At 36.6% G+C, this 19,868-nt stretch overlaps 1 protein-coding gene and 1 pseudogene across 2 annotated transcripts in view; both read right to left on the reverse strand.

The window, feature by feature from the left end:
- Mdn1 (midasin AAA ATPase 1) overlaps nucleotides 1–19,868 on the reverse strand; it is a 152,992-nt gene that overhangs the window by 59,064 nt on the left and 74,060 nt on the right. For both annotated transcript variants that reach the window (XM_015499360.2, XM_048808075.1), the window contains exons 39-52: nucleotides 18,629–18,736; nucleotides 18,068–18,256; nucleotides 15,035–15,124; nucleotides 14,668–14,931; nucleotides 14,255–14,516; nucleotides 8,662–8,821; nucleotides 7,477–7,593; nucleotides 6,416–6,624; nucleotides 5,262–5,410; nucleotides 4,522–4,733; nucleotides 3,962–4,182; nucleotides 2,686–2,799; nucleotides 1,015–1,147; nucleotides 282–397 (exon numbers count right to left, since the gene is read on the reverse strand). In XM_015499360.2, coding sequence (XP_015354846.1) covers nucleotides 282–397; nucleotides 1,015–1,147; nucleotides 2,686–2,799; nucleotides 3,962–4,182; nucleotides 4,522–4,733; nucleotides 5,262–5,410; nucleotides 6,416–6,624; nucleotides 7,477–7,593; nucleotides 8,662–8,821; nucleotides 14,255–14,516; nucleotides 14,668–14,931; nucleotides 15,035–15,124; nucleotides 18,068–18,256; nucleotides 18,629–18,736 — 2,344 coding nt within the window. The remainder of the gene's footprint in view (nucleotides 1–281; nucleotides 398–1,014; nucleotides 1,148–2,685; nucleotides 2,800–3,961; nucleotides 4,183–4,521; nucleotides 4,734–5,261; nucleotides 5,411–6,415; nucleotides 6,625–7,476; nucleotides 7,594–8,661; nucleotides 8,822–14,254; nucleotides 14,517–14,667; nucleotides 14,932–15,034; nucleotides 15,125–18,067; nucleotides 18,257–18,628; nucleotides 18,737–19,868) is intronic.
- LOC125618441 lies at nucleotides 9,079–14,245 on the reverse strand (annotated as a pseudogene).

Raw genomic sequence — 19,868 nt, forward strand, 5'->3', positions numbered from 1 at the left:
CTCATTCATAAAGTGAGGACCTACTTACTTCATAGGATTACTATAGAAAGTAAATGAGATCAAGGACATGTAAAGTCTTTAGCTAATAAGCACCTGGCCCAGAGTGAGTGCTTAGTAATTGTTAGTCATTACTACTGAGTAAGAGGACATGGCCTGTTTAAAATCAGGACAACAAATCAGAAGTAATCAAAGTAACAGTTGCTGTTCAATATCTTTCAACATTAGCCACATAATACAATCAGATGCTCCACTGAACAACACAAAAGATAAAGTGTTCTTACCTTTATGAAATTCAAAGGACATTCTTAAAACACTATTTCTTAACTTTTTGCCACCAACAGAAATCAAATTTGTTTCAGTAAAAATTCGTTTTTCCCGGTTAAGATAAACAATTGTCCTGGAACAAGATTCAAAATCACAATAATTACTGGTTAAAGGCAGCTTCCAAAGTGCTAGAGCATACCACACTCATGGGTTCACTTTGGGCATCCTCATCAAAATCACAATTTGTACTGTACTTTCCTGTAACGAACACTACACTTTAAAAAAAAAATTTGTTACACTGATGGCCAACTACTGGCCAAAAAATAACATGGTAAAAAATATTCGTGACTGCTACCATAAAAATAAGGAAAGACCAGTTTAAATATAATTATGTAAGTTTACATGTGAGTGTGTACATATATATGCAGGTGCTATGTACATCTCCAACTTCTGAGTATGAGAAATAATGTGGACAGACAGCTAAGGAAAGGACACGTAAGAGAACAAGTAGACAAAAAAGGGAGGAACTGTACAGAATTATAAATATAAACATGGCTATCTATGATGAAAGATTACTTTAAAATAATAAATCCCATTAATGCTAAGATTGAAGGTACTCATTTCTAGCACTTTTATCACTTATTAGGTTCACAAAATAAAACATACAGCTACATTTGACAGAGTCGTATGAAATGTATAATATGTGAGCCAGTGAGATGAACAGAGTCCAGAGCCCGAGGTTTCACCTACTTGTTTGCAACTGATTCTAAAAGGGAAATGAGCTGCTTGGGCTGGTCCGTTTGTGGATCATAGTCCATTGAATTTCTAATAATGTCCAAAGCCTGTATATTCCACCGGGGGTCCAGAGGGATCACAAAGTCATCTAGTTAAAAAAAAAAAAAAGAGTTTTATAGTTAAACACCTAGCCTACAAGTTTCAGTTGAATATTTTCTTTGTTTTACTTGGATCACACTGATTATCTGATGGGGAAGAAGTGAAACAGAAATTCTATGGGTTTTAATTCAGGATACTAGAAAGCAACACTCAATAGCTTTTATTCTATTTCCTTTCTGAATGAAAGGAAACACATCTACAATGAAAGGAAAGCACAACATCTACAAGTTCTGAAAATCCATTTCACTATAGGACAGAAAGAAAAATTCTGCCAATTAAAGGTAATCCCTGCAAGAATATAAACATCCTAATAATGAATCCATTTCCTTAGAGCCCACTTACTGGTCTGAAAAGAATTCCTAGGGACAATTACCCAATCTATCACAATTTACCATCAAGACAGAAACAAAAACAAACTTAAATGGCGAAAAATGAGAGTATATTTTGTTATCTGCTTCCAATAAGAAAAGCATCTCAAGATGTTATGCTTCGAACCAATTTCCCACTCAGACATGGTTAACATATCCGTAATACTAGCTACTCAGGAGGCTGAGGCAGGAGGATGGCTTGAGCCCAAGGGTTTGAGACCAGCCTAGGGAACTTAGCAAGACCCCCATCTTTTTTAAAAAAAATAAAATCTTTAGAGTCATATGCTGCTTCATAAACCTTTGACTCAGACTTCGTATGTTTTCTCTAAAGTAGCCAACAACAGCAAGACTCTGACTCTTTAGTTGTGAAAACTCAAAAGAAGGAAATAATACACAAATAATGTAACTGTAATTTGAAGGTTGCTAGGCATGACAGTTCGATGGAATAGTTTAAGAACCATCCACTTCATTGTAGACTACCATGAGCATACTGTGAATGGCAAGGTACTTTAAGGACCTCATATTCCAAAGTCCAGTAATATAGACAGTTACACAAGAGAAAAAGAAAATATTAGAGCTAATGTGTTCCAATAGATAAAGAACAGTGTCTGCTGAAAAATGAAACCTGCTGGTGTCCTTTATATCTGAGTTCCTGAAGACTTCTATACTTGGAAAGCCATGATTTAGTTCAGCCATAATACGACCACTAGTTTTCTCTATTATGTGATTTCTTTCAAATGTATTCATTGTCTTCAGTGTGCATAAGGTAATTGGTTTAGCACAAAAATATCACACATATTTTTCCCAAAACAAATGGCTAATGGTAATATTTAAGTCAACAAATGAAAATGCAAGTATAAAAAATTAAATTTGCTTTTCTTTATTAATGTTTATGCTCTGTAAACTTTATCTTATTCTGTTTCAAAACTAAAAGTAAGTTTGTTCTCTTATTTCTTATTCTGAAAAAACAGTCATCTTGAATACTTTCCAGTACACTGTATATCATTTTCCTTCAGATAATGGAAGGTTTATATCTAGATATCCTGAACCTCCAAAAAATACTCCTACAGTGTAGATGTGATGGGTGTCTTCCCTATAAACTCAAAAGCCCAAGTTTCTAAAACAGTGGCAAGAGCTAAAATCAAAAGCAGGTGCAAACCTGTTATATTTGCTTGTAATAGTTTGAAGATATTCCTGACCCCAGCTGAGAGAGAATTTGAGTAAAAATTCCTAAGAGATGCAGCACTGGCTTCCAAATTAATTTGTATTGACTCTGTGGAGAAAGAAGAAGCAATGTTAGACTCTAAAGCATTGCTATCCAACTAAACTTTCTGCAATGATTTAAGTGTTCCATATTTGTCACCTCTGAGCACTTGAAATGTGGCTAGTGCAACTAAGACTTAGATTTTATTTAATTTCAATTCTTTTATATTTGTTTATATGACAGTAGCTCTCTGACTGGTGGCTATCATAGAAGACAATGCAGATAAGAATACTTATATAAATTCTGTTTACACATACTTAGATTACCATGTGTCACATGATAAAAGACAGTCAGTGGCTTACCTACAAGTTCTCTTGGAGTAGAAACGTTCATGTAAACTAGGTAATTTAGTCAACAACTTCTATTAACAAATTTAATGTCCTTTATAACTTAAATAATGTTATTATTGCTTTTTTTTTTTCCCTCTCTGAATAAAGTACCAAGAAAGTCAGTGTGACAGCTTGGAGCATTGGTATTAAAATGAAATTACAACCATATGTACTTTAAGGAGAAATGAGCTGATCAAAAACAATACCATTCCTAGACAGAATGGCTGTACCCCAGTAGTACAGTAAAAAAGCAAATGTTCAAAACTAAAAAGTAACATAATATAGTACATTGTTTCTTGAATTTGATGAATCTGGAGTACTAAGAATTACACTGGAACAATCATTTATCATGTGAAACATTCAGGGACAGAATTGCTCCTAGCTGAGTATGGTGGTACACCCCTATGACCACAGCATCTGGGAAGATGAGGCAAGAGGACAAGTTCAAGATCTGTCTCAGCAATTTAGTGACACCTGTTTCAAAATTTAAAAAATAGGGTCTGGGGATATAGCTTAGTTGGTAGAGTGCTTGCCTCACAGGCATAAGGCCCTGAGTTTGATCCCTAGCACCACAAAAATAAATAAAAACAAAAAGGACTGGGGATGCACTTCAGTGGAAATGCACCTTTGGGTTTAATCCTCAATACCAAAAAAAAAAAAAAAAGACTTGCTTTTAAATTGAACAACCATATAAATAATAATACTCTGTCACAAACCTCTTGCTACAAGAACTCTCAGTTGTAATTTTGCAAGCATAGTCATAGAATAACATAGTTGCTGAGGCATTTAAACAAGATTAAGTGAGTGCATATAAATAGTGCAAATTAAGCTTTTCTACTCACCAAGCCCCTGTGGTATGTTCTTGGCTAAATGATAAAGCCATTTAACTCTGAGCATCCAATCCTGATTTGTTGCTCTTTCTATGAGCAGTTTAACAGCCATGGCCAAAACATCTGGTTCATCGATCCAATATGTTTCCACCTCTACTGCATTGAATTTCAGGTTCTCAGGGTTGGAAGACTGCATAATTTTCTCTAAGTCTTGCAAGGTAAGAGGCTGACTCCTGAAATTCATTGAAATGAGACAAAGTTAATAGTAGAACAACCTTTTATTTCACATTTCAAAGAACCATGAAAACTAATTTGCAAATATTGTAGCAAAGAGGAAAAAATGATGATTCCCCACACAAGGATAATTAAAACATGAACGTACATACACACAACTTTAAAAAATAATAAATGGGGAGGGATACTACAATAAGCAATAAACAATAAAAATATGATAGCTGGATAAATAAATGGCTACATAATATTGGTTGAATATATTGTGTTCTGACCATTACAAGCAAAAGCAAAAATCATTTCAGAAACAAGGAGGCACACAAGCTGTGGGCTCCACTGACCTCACCCAGCTGCTGGTTTTCATGCTCATCCTGTTGAGACAGTATGCTAGGATCTGTCCATCCCTTCGGACAATAGAGAGATGAGAATCTTCGGTAGCAAAGAGAGCTGAGGGCACAGAATCTGGCCACAGTCCCGTGGCAAGAATTGAGTTTCCCCAGGTTTCCCGTGCTCGCAGAGAAGAAACACATTTTTCCAGTAAAGCCTGCACGAGCTGGCAAGAGGTAAAACACAGAGGCTAGGGTTCTGGTTCAGTGGTAGAACACCTACCTGGCATGCGTGAGGCACTGGGTTTGATCCTCAGCACCATATAAAATAAATAAATACAATAAAGGTATTGTGTCTATCTATAATTGAGAGAGAGAGAGAGAGAGAGAGAGAGAACACACAAGGTACAAAGGCCCCACAGGTAAGTGCTGTTACCAAAAACATTAGCAGACAAATGTAGGAGTTCTTGGAGTCCACATGACCCTCTCCCAATAACTCTTAGACACATTCTTCAACATTCAATACCAGAAGTTAAATTTAAATTCTACTTTTAATGATAGATGTTTCTTGAAAGGAATATTTATATTTAAGCTATCTTCCAGAAAGTACCTGGACACCAAATCTTCACTAGAGAAAAACTGCAGAGGTCAATTCTCTTACATTGTTAAAGTTGCCATCTATAAGAATAATTTCCCTCTACTCAATAGTACAGTGTATTACAACTTGGAAAGCTGTCCAAAACATTTCACAGTACCTTCTGGTTTGCTGCTGAATGCTGGGAGACAACATATACTTCCCGGCATGCTTCAAAAAAGGCTCTGTCTAAACTCAGCCCTCGCTGCAGGTACTGGACAATGAGTATGGCTGTCTGAATTAGAGTAGACACAGAAGATGCTGGAGAACCTATAAAAGGAAAAATATTGCCATCTATGAGCAACAGATTCTTCAAAACCTCTGATGAAAGTGGAAAAATTCTGCTCTCACATCAAACTTCCTATTAGACAACCCCACCCAAGTATTTACTTTAGTAAATAGCCTCTACATAAACTAGAATCTCCTGAGGGCAGGAATAATAGACTTTTAAGAACATTCAAATTCCTACCTCCTATGTTTCCTCCCTTCCTCTCTTGTTGATTACCTGCAGTATAATGTGGGGGACCTCTTCACAGGCATGATAAAACCTGACACCTATATCCAGAATCTCATGCCTGACTCACACTGAAGGTATAAAAATGATCATTACCTCATGAAGGACCACAGGCTTTAAAATCCAACAAACCTATTTGAAATCCCAGCTATCAAAATTAACTGACTTTAACAAATTACTCAAACTTCCTGAGCTGTATCTGTAAAATGGAAACAAGAGGCTGGGGATGTGGCTCAAGCGGTAGCACGCTGGCCTGGCATGCGTGCGGCCCAGGTTCTATCCTCAGCACCACATACAAACAAAGATTTTGTGTCCGCCAAAAAAAATAAATAAATAATATTAAAAAATAAAAAAAAAAATGGAAACAAATGTCTTGCAGAACTAAATAAGCAACCAGCACTGTATCAAACATATCGTAATTATTAAAAATACAGTATTTAATTTACTATTATTGACCCCGTTTATATACTGAAATATTTGAAATAAGTCAGAGCTGTGTCTTTTTTAACTCAAAGTTTCCTCTTTGTTCCATCCTCAAGAGGTAAAGCTAATGAATCTTAGTACCTGCATGCCTCATTTACCTGGGGAGCATCTTCAAAATATTGACTCCTATGCCACACCCTGATATGCTGAGGTGTCTGGACACATACATTTAACAGGCTTTGTGATAATTTATATTTCCACGTACACTAAATGTAAGAACTCCAACATGAATTTCTGTAGAACAAAAACTGTAGAGGCCCAGAGGTCAAGCACCTCACCTATAATAGTGCTTTGGGTCTCCATGTGTAGAGACAAGAGTATGTCACACACACTGTCTCCAACCAATCCAAGGCTGTGCAGCAGAACTTTCAAATCCAGGTTGTCGGGAATGCTCTCATCGCCTTCTCCTGAAATGTAGACTTCGAGTCCACGATTTCTCATAGCTCTGGATATTTCTCCATGAACAGGATCCATTGAAAGAAAAAGCCTGGTAAGATGGCAATTCAGAGGAAAAGAAAATATTTTAAATCCCAGTGCAACTCATTTTGTAGCTCAGCAATAACTTGTAAGGACAAAGCCTATGTGGTACATCTCTAGGGAGTTCATATAGGAAGACACCACTAATAAAGCAAGGGACCATACCATCTCCTACATTATTCTATATTCTTCTTCCAACAAGTATCAACATTGCAAATCAGTTTTTCAAAACCTACTTTCCGATATTTCCCAAATCAAGCAGTGACAATTCAACATTCTAACTCACAGAGAGCAGGAAAAAAAACTGTGTTCTCCTGTAATAATTTCTTACATTCAATGTCCATCAACATCCCATCTAGCCATCTGTCATCTCACACTTATGTTCAAGAAAGAACAGTTGATTCCCTGCTGACCCTCCCCATCCCAAACCTGCTCCTTGCCAGTATTCCCTTGCTCAATGAAACACTCTCATTTACGTAATTACATAGTGCAAACACTTAAGTGCCTTCATTGCTTCATTTTCTCAACTCACAACTCTAATAGCAAGTCCCATGCATCTGATTACCCTTGTCTAAGTCATGATTACCTCCTGCCTTGACTACAGCAAAAGGATTGTGACTGGTCTCCCAACTTCCATCCTTTCACCAACCCAAGGGAAGGACCTTACCTCTCATTTACCACTGTGCCCCCAGAGACTAGTAGTGCCTGACAAACAGCAGAACCTCAATATATATCTGTTTCAACCAAATGAATGAATGCATAACTCAGTGTAAGTATAACATATAAGGAGATCCTACTCTATGTTTACCTCTGCTACCAAGACTGCCAGATTCTTAGGCAGAAAAATTAGAGATACAAATACCTGAAATTGGGATTGGGTGTTATTGTGGGAGTGGATCCATCTATCATTCCTCTTTCACTAATGGTGAGGACGCCTCCAGGTTCAAGCAAAGCATTCAAACGATCCAGCACTGATGGGCTGCACAGAAAGAACTCAGATGTTAGACATACATACAAGCTACTGTGACTCTATTTTCCAACTGCTTCTGACCCATATATTCCTTTTAGTACGGATCATTCCCCATAAAGAACTCTGAAGTTTAGATTTCCCACTGATTCCCCTTCTCATTCTCTAAGGCACATAGCCTAGAGCTTCATTCACACTAAATAAAACATTTGTAAATAATTAGTGAAATTAAGGAAAATGATAGTAAGCACCCTGTACTATATGCCTTTCTCTTCCTCTACCCCAATATTATCAAATCCACTTAAAGGTATCTGGATTTCAACATAAAATACTCAGAAAGAAGCTTTAAGGGAAGGGACAGGGATATGGTACAGTACTTTCCTAGCATGTGTAAGGTGCTGGGTTCAATCCCTAGTATCACAAAAACACAAAATAAATCAAAAGCTTTGGGAGAGCTTCTGTTTTGCTAATTGTATATGTATAGTAGCTTCACACTTGTCATTTTCCTTATTTTAGGATCAAAAGTGACATATGGTTGAACTGTCATTATCAGTGCATGTTTGCTAAATGCCTGCATCTGTGTCAGATGCTACATTTCAAAAACCTGCATTTAAGACTGCTCCTAAAAAAAAAGATTGGTCCTAACAGAGCCAGATGTGGTGGTGCATGACTTTAATCCCAGAGGCTGAGGCAGGAGGATGTCAAGTTCTAAGCCAGCTTCAGCAACTTAGGGAGACCCTATCTCAAAAAATAAAAAGGGTTGAAAACATGGCTCAGTGGTTACATGCCCCTGGATTAAATCTCTGGAACCAAAAAAAGAAAAAAATAAAATAAAAGGCTCAACTCAAAAAGAATTGTTATGTGGAAAAGCAATTTAATTTTGTTAATCTTTACTTCAGGTGTTTAATGATCAAATACTACTGTTTGCCATGGGGAAGTCTACAAAATATGGCTGAAACTGCATTTGCTAGTTAAGAAAAACAATGGATCAAAAATATAGATTCCATCTTGCTTTCTACTCTGATACGCATATCTCAAGTTTCAATCAGGCCTACTCATGATTGGGGATAAGGTTCTTACTTGCAGAAGTTAACATTGTCCATCAGAAGCCAGTCTCCAGACTTCAGGGCCCGAACTAATATGCTGTCAACCCATTCAAATGTGCCATGACTATGGCCACTGGTTGACTGCATAAGCTTCACCCCAAAACTTCGGAAATCTTCCACAAGTTTGGCAAACTCTGAAATATCACAGACAAGATCAACATGCACACTACTTTCAAACCAAAGCAAAACAAAAACAGAAAAACAACCTCCAAAACTAAGAATTTATTAAAAGAAAGACTGAACTAGGGATGTAGCTTAGTAACGGAACTTGCCCATCATATGCCATGCCCTAGGTTCAATCTCAGTTTTTTTAAATGATTCTTAACAGAATAATAAATAGGATTTCATAGGTAAGAAAATTAGGTTTGGGATAGAAACTTTAGTGGTTTTCTGAATTAGTGGCTACATACTCAAAGTTGACTGTGGGTGATAGAAAGGAAAATAATTTTTCTTTAGCCATAATCTCTCAAATGGCAGAAAGAGGATAAGCTCTCTAACTTACTGCTATATTATACTACTATATGAAAACACTTTAAGTTGGTGAAGTGCAACTAAAATCATTAAACTGGACTTCATTTATAATGGGCATACCATGCATTTATAATAGCAACTGGTATTTATTTGCCAAATCCTCTATAGTTTAAACAGCCCCTCCCTGGAAAATTTTCAGCTGATTTTTTTTTATATTATGTTATGATCCATTTTCATACCACAAGATAATGTATGTTGGATTCCTAATTCAAGCTATGAACATGCTTGAACTTAAGCTCCCACTATAAAAAACTTGAAAACTGGGGAAAATATGGAAAGCAACTGCTTTTAGACATCGGAAAACACATGAAGCACAGAACTGTGACATCTGAGGGAAAAGAGAAAAAAAAAAGATAAGGTTAAGCCATATAATTGCCCTGGATTTCTGCCTGGAAGTTGTTTGTGCTGGGGATTGAACCCAGCAGGGCCTCATGAATGCTAGGGAAGCACCCCAGAGGCTTCAGTAAGTTGAGGACAGACCAAGGTAACTAGAATGAGAAGAATATGAGAGGAGGGACCTACTCAGATAAAGAACTCCCAAAAATCTAAATAAGGGCCTTTTCTTTTTTTTTTTCATTTTATAATCCTCTTTATTTCATTAAAAAATTTACTTTCTTTGTGTACACTGGAATGTTATATTCCCTATGTATTTTACAGGGTTACAAAATGTCTCTCATTTTAGGTATTACCCCAAAAGTAATTTCAGGAAAAAAAAACTGTGAAATGAAACTTGACTTTTTAAAAATCATATAGACAAGCAATTCTCAAAAATGGATTAATACGATTTCTTGCCTACTTAACTATAAGACAGACTTCTTGTCCCAGTCCCCTTCCTCAGAAAAACCTCATGTGGAAACCAAGCTAGAGATAAGGATTCTTCCCAGATGCAGTTAGGGGAAAGGGAAAGGCCAGAAATTTCTTTGGCAAGCAATTCCAGTCAGCCGTTTGTGACTGCTTTGCTTCACGTACAGTACACTCTTTGCATGGAGGGCTGGATGTTCAGAGGGAGCAGTGGTCTCCAAATAGCTACAAAGAGCAGGAGTCATCTATGGTCACCTGCCTCTTCCCACTGCCAGGGCCTGCAGCCACTAGACCCCTACCCTACTAAGTGCAATACTGGGTTAAAGGCCAAAGATGGGTTGGCTGATGCTGTTCTCCATTGAAAAAGTAATGGGTGAAATGGAGCTGAGAAACAATCATTATATGATGACACTCAAAAGGTTTAGGGGGAGGAAAGATTTCAAGATACAGGGATAGACAGGCTGGTGGAAAATGCTAGGTTGGCTGCAAGGAAATACAGAACACAAGAATAATCCCTACACAACCAATATAATCAACAGCCTCTTGAAATACTACAACTTCAGTGGTGGAAATGGAGTTTCTCTGATAGTTCAGGGCTAAATGGACTGGCAAAAAGTATCACTGAACTCAGAGCCTCCAAAATCATTACCTCTTTTCTGCTAGAAAGGAGAAGACTGATGAAAGAGCAATCAGGAAGAAGGAGGTAGGTGGTGAAGTTGAGGAATGTGAATGCATTCCAAAGACTGTTTTGGCTCAAGTACCCAAAATGTAGATCTCATCAATCACTGGCAGGCACCACTCCAAGGTATTTCATCAACTGTCATGTCGATACTCCCCATGATCTCATCAATCACTGGTGTGCCAACAATTGATGGAAGTGGGACGGTGATAACTACATCTTTCAGTTCTAAATTATCTTCCTGTAGCTCATATTCTATCTTGACATCACAGCCATTTCTACTCTCCGAGGACCAGCAATTAATTTTCAGTGGAATAAAAGATTCCTCTGTGGTCTGTAGTCTCCATTTTAGCAATCCTACAACACTACTGACTGGAAATGACTTCTCTGGATTTTTTAAGGCAATTAGAGACTCTGAGGTGAAAAGTTTTTTATCCACATTCGGATGGGTCTGTAGGTGTTCCTCTTTCTTCATTTTCCAAATGAAGACAAATTTGGCCAAGTTTGTCATCTTACATCCTAAGCATGATCATGCCATGCAATACCATATTCTGTTACCAAAACACAGGTTAGTGTAATCTTTTCTTCAATCTTCATATACACACATTCCACTTTAATAGGTGGAGCATGTACTTTGGCTGCTTCAAAGGTACATTTGCCTGTATTAGAGGACATGATAGTTTTACTTTCAGATATCAATTTGTCCACAAAGTTATCTACTTCCTTTCCTTTGGCTCCAAATTTCAAAGCCTTGCTAGGGCCTGAATTCTTGGCTGGTGCAGGTGCCACTTTTGGTTTATCAGTTTCAATGATGGTTTCTGTGATCATGGCAGCTGTGCTGCCTCTAGATACTGCAGAGATACCAAATCCCAGTGTTTTTTTCCTGTGTGTCTCTGCATCTCTTCAGGTGTCTGGTAATTCTTTTGCTTTACGCTGCATCTCAACCTTAGCTTCACGTTCTTGACTGCTCAACACTTTCTCCTCATGAGAATCCATTTCTGTGAAGGTTCTGATTTGTGCCAGGTTAACATTCTCCTGGTATCCCAGGGCAACAATTCCATCAAAAAAAGCAAAAATCAAATCAAAACAGTGCTCAGATATTTCATTCTCCTCTAAGGCTCAGCAATACTCAGGAATCACTCTTGAAAAGAGCCTTAGTGTTTCCAAATCTTTTAAATTGTTGCTGTTTTTGGTAGAGACTATTAGTACCATGTATACTTTCTCCATAGGATGATAGCATCTGTTACACTCTCCGTTTCAACAAACGTATGCTGTTTTCCAGTGTTCATGAGCTTTGGGAAAGCCGCTTCAAGCCAAGTTTGGGTCATTTCCACAAACTGTTGAGAAACAATAGACTTTCCTGCTTTTGTGCAGACTGCTGCTGCCAACAGCACCATGGTGAGGAAGGTGGTGTGCATACCCATGCTCTGGCTCCACTGACAGGGCCAGGTCCATGGCCTCTCTGGACCTGCTGCCCTCCTGACAGAAGCAGCTGCTGCTTTGCCTCTTACCAAGATGGTAACCCTGAGCCATGTCCAATAAGGGCCTTTTTGACTAAATAACTAAATGCATACACATGTAAAGGATAAAGCTCTATAAAAATGAGCAAAAACTTCCAAGAAAAGGACAATTACTGGAGAGATGTGATCTGAACAATTCCCAGAGTTCACACAGGTTGAGTATCAATCCACTTCAACAACCAAAGTAGAGACCCCAGCAAATATACAGGATACTCAGTGAGATGCTGCAGGTACAGGCCTCAGCAGTGGGGTGATCCAACACTAGAGGAAAGGCCACCCTAGCCCCTACCTTTAAAAAGCAATCCCAAATAGATCAAAATGATCCTTAAGCAACTTACACCAAGAAAAGCCCAAGAATCTCTAAAGACAGTAACAAAATGCAGAACTCAGCATCTTAAATTCACAATGTCTGGCATATGATCAAAACTACTACACATACAAAGAACAATGAAAATAAGGCCCATAAAGAGAAGAAAAGCAGTCAATAGAACACACCCATAAATTAAATAAAGACATCAATACAGCAATTAGAAATATGCTCATTATGCAAAGGGATTTAAAATAAAATTATAAACATAATGAGAACTATATTTTAAAAGCCATAAAAGTTCATCATAGAATCATTAAGATATAGCTGGCCATCATGGCACATGCCTAAATCCCAGTAACTTGGTAGGATGAGACAAGAGGACAACAATTTTGACGTCAGCCTGGGCAAATCTAGTCTCAAAATAAATTTTTCTAAAGAGGGACTGGGGGTATAGCTCTGCGGTAGTGTAGCCCTGGGTTCAATCCCCAGTACCATACATGCACATAAAAGACACATTAAAATATATAGTTAAAAATGGAGAAAAATATTTTTTAACCAAAAATAAAAAAGATCAACTATTTTAGATCCAGCTTTTTCACTCTATTAATATCCCTAAGAAATTGATAAATCAACATGAATTTTAGAAAATACTGAAAATATGCTACGAAAACTCATCCTAATCCTAGATATCTAATTTTATATTGACTTATGAAAGAAATAATACATCACTAGATTCATAGCTTTATAGTGCAAAAACTTGGATTCAAAACTTAGTCTAATCTTAAGACCCTGGGCAGTTTATTATTTAACTTTAATGAGCATTCTTTTCTTCATCTATGATTTGGAGGTAATCTTTTCTATAACATTTTGTCAAGGATTAAAAGTACATATATATACTTTATATGTATTTTTTCAGTATAATGTGTACTAATCAATATAAATTCATCTGTGCTGAATTTTACAATATTCATATTTAAAAAATATATGAAGTGAGGCGACTCCATCAAATACCCTTTAATAATTAATTTAAGTAAATAAGTAAAGATTTTCCAGTTCAAATAGTGGCCTTGAATCAAGAAATCACTCAACAGTGAAATCATACCCTTTTATACTATATTAGAGAGCTAGAAGTGAAAAGTTTGATTTCTTTATCCCTGAGGATCAATTCTTCAGTTTCAAGCAGTCTTTAGAAATAAAGGATGACAATCTAATGACAAACCAACTCATAGGCCTCTACATTTAAGACTCCCTTAGTGCATTCTCATCACCTTTTGAAAAAGTACCACTACAAAAGGAACGATTAAAGTTTCCATGTTAATCATGCAGAAATTATATTTTTTCCTCTTATGTAAACATATACACCCTATCAATCCATACTCTTTCAATTTAAAATGCTTACTTTGAGAAATTACTAATATGTAAAAACAAAAACACCCCAAAAAACCCCAAAAAATCAAAAAATAAAAACTTCACATGAAACTAATTAAGCATTATAACTTTATATATATAAAATGAGCCATAAAGCTTGATAAGGCAATCATTTTCCTGTTTGCTTTTTTAGGATCATCAATCTATAATATGTTACCTCAGCTTCATTATAATTTCAAGGAAGTTTTGATTGTTAATTCATTAAAAATATGGGCATGACATTCACTATTATATTCCCATAAATGGATACAATATGGGCAATGCCAAGTGTATGATATACACATCCAAATATACATACCTGCCTTGGAGTATGAGTTGATTTTATTATTGAGTCTCTGCATAAGTAGCAATACCGCTTCCAGTTTATTGACAATTTCCACTGTGATACCTTGACCATCTTCTCCAAGACACTTGGGTTTGTAAGTCAAAAGGAAATGGCTCCATGCACGCAGCACTACTTCTGCATCCTCAGCACTGATAAGAAGGCTATCCCGTAACAATGCCCTTAAAGTACCCTCCACTTTCTCCAGCAGCTCCCTCCAAGGTCGTATGAGATCAACCTGCAATATCCAGAACATAGGAACTCATTATCATAGGCACTGGCCAGAGTCAGAGGATACTGTTATCTGTAGTCACCACTAACACAGAAGACTCTTAATCAATCCACAGGGCTTTATCTTTTACCTCACAATGTGAAGGTAGACATGTTACCTGCTCAAATCCACCCAGAAGCTCAGTAGTATCCATTGCACTGTTCATGGCCATGATCTTTAATGTGTGGCCAGTAAGTTGTGCCAAAAGCTGGACCAGGCTGGTCTTGCCAACAGAGGCTGGCCCCACAAGGATGACCATCCAGCTCATCTGCACACATTTCATGATGGACTCCAGGGACTGGAATGACTGGTGCAGAAGTGAAAGGGGCCGGCGAGATGGGTGAGGAGCATAGCTGCCACGGGAAAGGACTGAGTAGCCCAGCTGAAAAAACATGCCAATGACATATCACAAGCAAACATGGTAGTGGGAATAGAGAAACCATAGAAAATTGTAAAAGAATAGAGGGTTATCTTTATCTCCTCACCTGAACTTCATAGGGAGTGATATGAAATAGTCTGGTTCCTGTGTATGGGTTAGAATTTGAACCAAATACATCCTTGAACACAGCAATGACCTAAAGTAAAAAAATGATTCAATCAAGATACAAATCTCTCTACCAAATTCTTATGCACACCTTCCGGAATATTTCTAGGAAAAAAAGCCTAGTGATTAGAGTCACTATATTCAGAGAACATGAGCCACACTTTCCTTAGCCTTTTGAATATTGTCTTACAGAAAACCATAGACTAGGGCTGGGGTTGTGGCTCAGTGGTAGAGCACTTAATTAGCATGTGTAAAGCACAGGGCTTGATTCTCGGCACCACATAAAAATAAATAAATAAAATAAAGGTATTGTGTCCAATTACAAATAAAAAATTAAAAAAAAGAATAAATGAATAAAATAATGGTCCATTAATGTTTTAAAAATATTTTAAAAAAGCATTGACTGAATTTACTAATTCTCTCAAATAAAAGTAAAGTTCAAGTACACAGTAATCACATAACACCAAACTATCTGAGAATCTAGTGAGAATGTACCAAAAATTAAAATGAAGCATAGACCACAAATCTAGAGACAAAAACCCTGATTTCATCCTTCAAGATAATATCTAAAAAGAGAGTAGAAGAGAATAGTAATACAAAGATTATAAAGAATAACTATTTACTGACCACCAACTGTGTATCAGACACCATATTATGTATTAGGTTGTTTGATAGATTACTTCTGGTCTTTATAGCCATGCAAAAGAGTTATCATTTCCATTTTATAGATAGAAATAATGGGGTTTAAAAATCTAAGCCAGTCTAACTCTAAAAATACCATGTAATCACTCTAGATACTTATGTAGATGTGATAATCAAAGTTGTTTCTCTAACCAGTTATTTAGTTATCTCTTCCCTAATAGAAAGGCTGTTAGAAAACTTCCTATTAACTATTTATTTATGGGTATCTTTAAAATAAATAAAAGGAGTGGTGAAGAAAAATGTGTTTCTAAAGCACATAATTGCCTCTCCCTAATGTTCTGCCAGAGGTTTAAAATTATAAATTCACAATCTAGCTGGTTTATTTTGGAAAAAATACATTTAATTCGCTTAGGCCCTCCCAATTTTAACAGCCTCTTTCTATTTTTATCTTTCCTAATGTTCTCTATCTTCAGAAAACACCTATTTGGTTAGAAAGCACAGAAACCTTCCACACACCAGTGACACACCCATCTGACCTATCATAAATCACAAGAACACTGGTTGATATTATGGTTATAATTAATATGCTATGGGTTTGAGTATCATTATCCAAAATGCTTGGGACCAGAAGTATTCACAATTTCCTTTTTTTTTACTGCATTCTGGAATATTTCTATACACATAATTACAATAATCTTCTACTCTATACTTTGAATATAACCCTTGCTGCTCTGCAGCTACACTTTTTTTTTTTTAAATGGACACGTTTCTTTCTCTTCCTCTCTCCCTGCTCCTCCCTAATCTCTCTACTCTCTAATCTCAGGGGAAATAGAATTACCTTTCTTCCCCATTTTAAAAGGCAGATTTAGGAATGAAGTAAACCAGACTTTGGGGATGGCACCAGAACTTCTCAGAAATGACATTATAACTCCATCAGAGAACATGTGGAATATAGCCTTTGAATCACCTCTATAAAAGTTCCCTGCTCCTACTGATGGGTAGAATCACACTCTCTGAGACAAGATTCCCCTATGTTTTTCCTTTGCTAGCAAAGCAATAAACATTTTTCCTTTCTCTCAAAACCATATCCTCGTTATTGAATTGGCACTGGGGACAAGGACTGAGCTTTTGGCAACATAATGACATCTTAGGGATGGGACTCAAGTCCATACAGAATATTCAAGTATGTTTCATATATACCTTAAAACACATATCCTGAAATTTTCCACTTGTGGTATCCTATCAATGCTAAAAGTTTCAGATTTTGTAGCATTTTAGATATCAAATGTTAACTGTCAAATTAAGAAGATTAACCTGTACAACTAATACATAAGTAAATAAATTAAAATACTAGGTCATAGTATGTAAATTACGTATCAATAAAAGTGTTAAAAAAAAAAAACAGCTGAACATTTTCTTCTAATCCAATGACTGAAAGCCACTTGTAAGTAATAAATGAGTAGTCAGCATTTGGTTGGGCTCTGAATACCACATAAGAGGATTTGGGCAGAATGAAAGGGGTGATAGATACATGTGCTATCAGCTGGCAACATCTTCATGCTTCCACCAGGATGTTACTGCTCTCTAACACATGGAGTTCTGCATCAATCATTTGTTTTTAAACAGTGGGGTTTAGCAGAGAGGAACAGCAGACAAAGTAGAGAAGGCCTATTTGTGAGATTCCATGCCTTGGATCCTCACCTGTAGGAAGTCATGTCAGCACTTTCTGCCTATAGCTATTGTGAGCGTTCAGTGAGACAGGACGTTAAATGCCACAAATCAAAACCAGCACAGGCTGAAAAAAGTGGCATGGTCTTAGCTACTCAGAAGGCTGAGGAGGGAGGATCACTTGATCCCAAGAGTTTGAAATCAGCCAGAGCAACATAGTGGGACTCATCCCTTCCCCTGCCCCTCAAAAAGCATACATAGCTACAGATCCCTAAGCTGAGAATTGTGCTATATTTCACTTATTAATAGTATTTTTCTTTTCATTTAAATGCAGAATATCTTCTCTTGACATCTACTTAAACTTTCTGCTGGGCATCAGCTGTCTTCTCCTGCTTCTCACCTTTTTTCCAGGAAAGATATTAAAAAACTAGGTTTTTATTACTAAAGGACAATCCTGTTTTCAGATTTGTGACCACGGGATTTGAAAGAACAAGCAAACTGTGTCCTCCAAAGCAAACTACTTTGATAAGGGAATGTTTTGTCTGTTTCCACAACTTCTAAATTTCCAAGTAGTTTACTAGGCTTGGTATTATTAGCATAAATACACTTTTTTTCCTCTTAAGATGAAATCAACTCTCAGGAAGAAACAAAGTATGAAACTCACCTTCTCCTTGTCTTCCTTGCTTCTCATTCTTTGACCATAAATTAAAAACACATGCTGACCAGGATCATAACAGCCAGGGGATTGATCAACAAGCATCAACTGACACCAACGGAAAAGGTCCCGGAGGTTGAATTCCCAGGGTCCTCCTTTTTGGCCCCATTTCTTCTCAACAGACACTTCGAGATCAATCTATAAATAAAAATATCCTTATTGAGAAACATATCCAGCGTTGCATTAAGTACCATCAAATGTATTAAATACTAGAAATGTATCTGTGATCTGAAGTAGAAATTAAATATATTAACAGCTTTGATTCAGATGCTTCCTTCTCCTAAACCCAGACTTCCAAATGCCAGAAATATCCTAAAGGCATTAATATTGGCATTTACAATACAGAACTGATTTACCATCACCCTCAATGACTAGGTTGCCTTCTACTAGAAACTTGTAGAATTTTATCATTTATTTTGAGAGACTGGTGATTTTGGTAGAATTCAATATTGAAAAAATGCTGGTTCAAATATAGCCAGGAAACACAGATTAATACAAGTAGGTACTTACTTGGTTGTTGAAAGCTACCATTTTTTTAACAATATTTCTGTCAATGGCTGGGAACAAAGTACTGGCAATAAACTCCATGTCAACTGCTGTAAGGGGATCCACAAAGACCTATAGAATCCAAAAAGTAACATAAAGGAATGCCAGTTTCTCTTTACAAACTATGACAGATCACGTTATGTGAAGTCTTAATACTAAATATTTAACTCATATATATATAATCATGTCTACATTTCAGATACATACAATTCTATAAATTTCAGCTTTAGAAATTTCTATTATTGCATTTTAAGAATCAAATTTTCAAATATAGAGAAACAGACTTTTGTTTTTAAGCTCTGTGCTAGTAAATTCAAAGGCAAAACGTGCAATTTTTAAAATGCTTTCAGAATTCTAATTCTGAATGTTGGGTGCTAAGAATGTACATTACAAAATCTGTTCAGCTTTTCAGTATGCACGAGAACTGTCCATAATAAAATGTTAAGATATTTAGCAAATTCTTAATCATCAAGGGACATGGACATTAAGAAAAGCTAACATCTAGAGGTATTTCCAAACCTCTAAATTAGCCAAACTCTGCAAAATAGCTGTTAAACAAATAATTTGTATATGTATACATATACATATATACACTTACACATACATAATATACATAGATACAATATACATGCATACCCCTTTGCAAATAGGATTAAAGGCAAGAGAAATTAGAATGTTAGGGGCTAGGGTTATGGCTCAGCGGTAGAACGCTTGCCTAGTACATGCAAAGCACTGGGTTCAATCCTCAGTACCGCACAAAATAAATAAAATAAATAAAGGTATTGTGTTTAATCACAACTAAAAAACAAATATTTAAAAAAATTAGAATGTTAATAATGATGAACTGGGGATAGTGGCTTTTTATTATTCATGGCAGTTGTCTGTTCTTTCTTTATTTAAAATACATTACTTTCATTATAAAATTTGTTTAAATGTATTAACAGACACACAGACACTTGAAAAGGTCAGACAGGTTTCCAACCCTGAGTGCAGTAACAGAATCCTGAAGATTACAGTGACCTTACTCTCCACCAAATGACAAGACAACAAGTTATCCAGGTAATAGGACAAAATGATTCAAAGTAGCAGAGAGGCCAGGTGTGCTGGCATGCAAGCCTGTAATCCAAGCATCTCTGCAGGCTGAGGAAAGAGGATCACAAGTCTGCAATCAGCCTCAGCAAACTCAGTGAAACCTTATCTAAAA

Source organism: Marmota marmota, unplaced genomic scaffold (assembly GCF_001458135.2).
Source record: "Marmota marmota marmota unplaced genomic scaffold, marMar, whole genome shotgun sequence".
Lineage (NCBI taxonomy): Eukaryota > Metazoa > Chordata > Mammalia > Rodentia > Sciuridae > Marmota > Marmota marmota.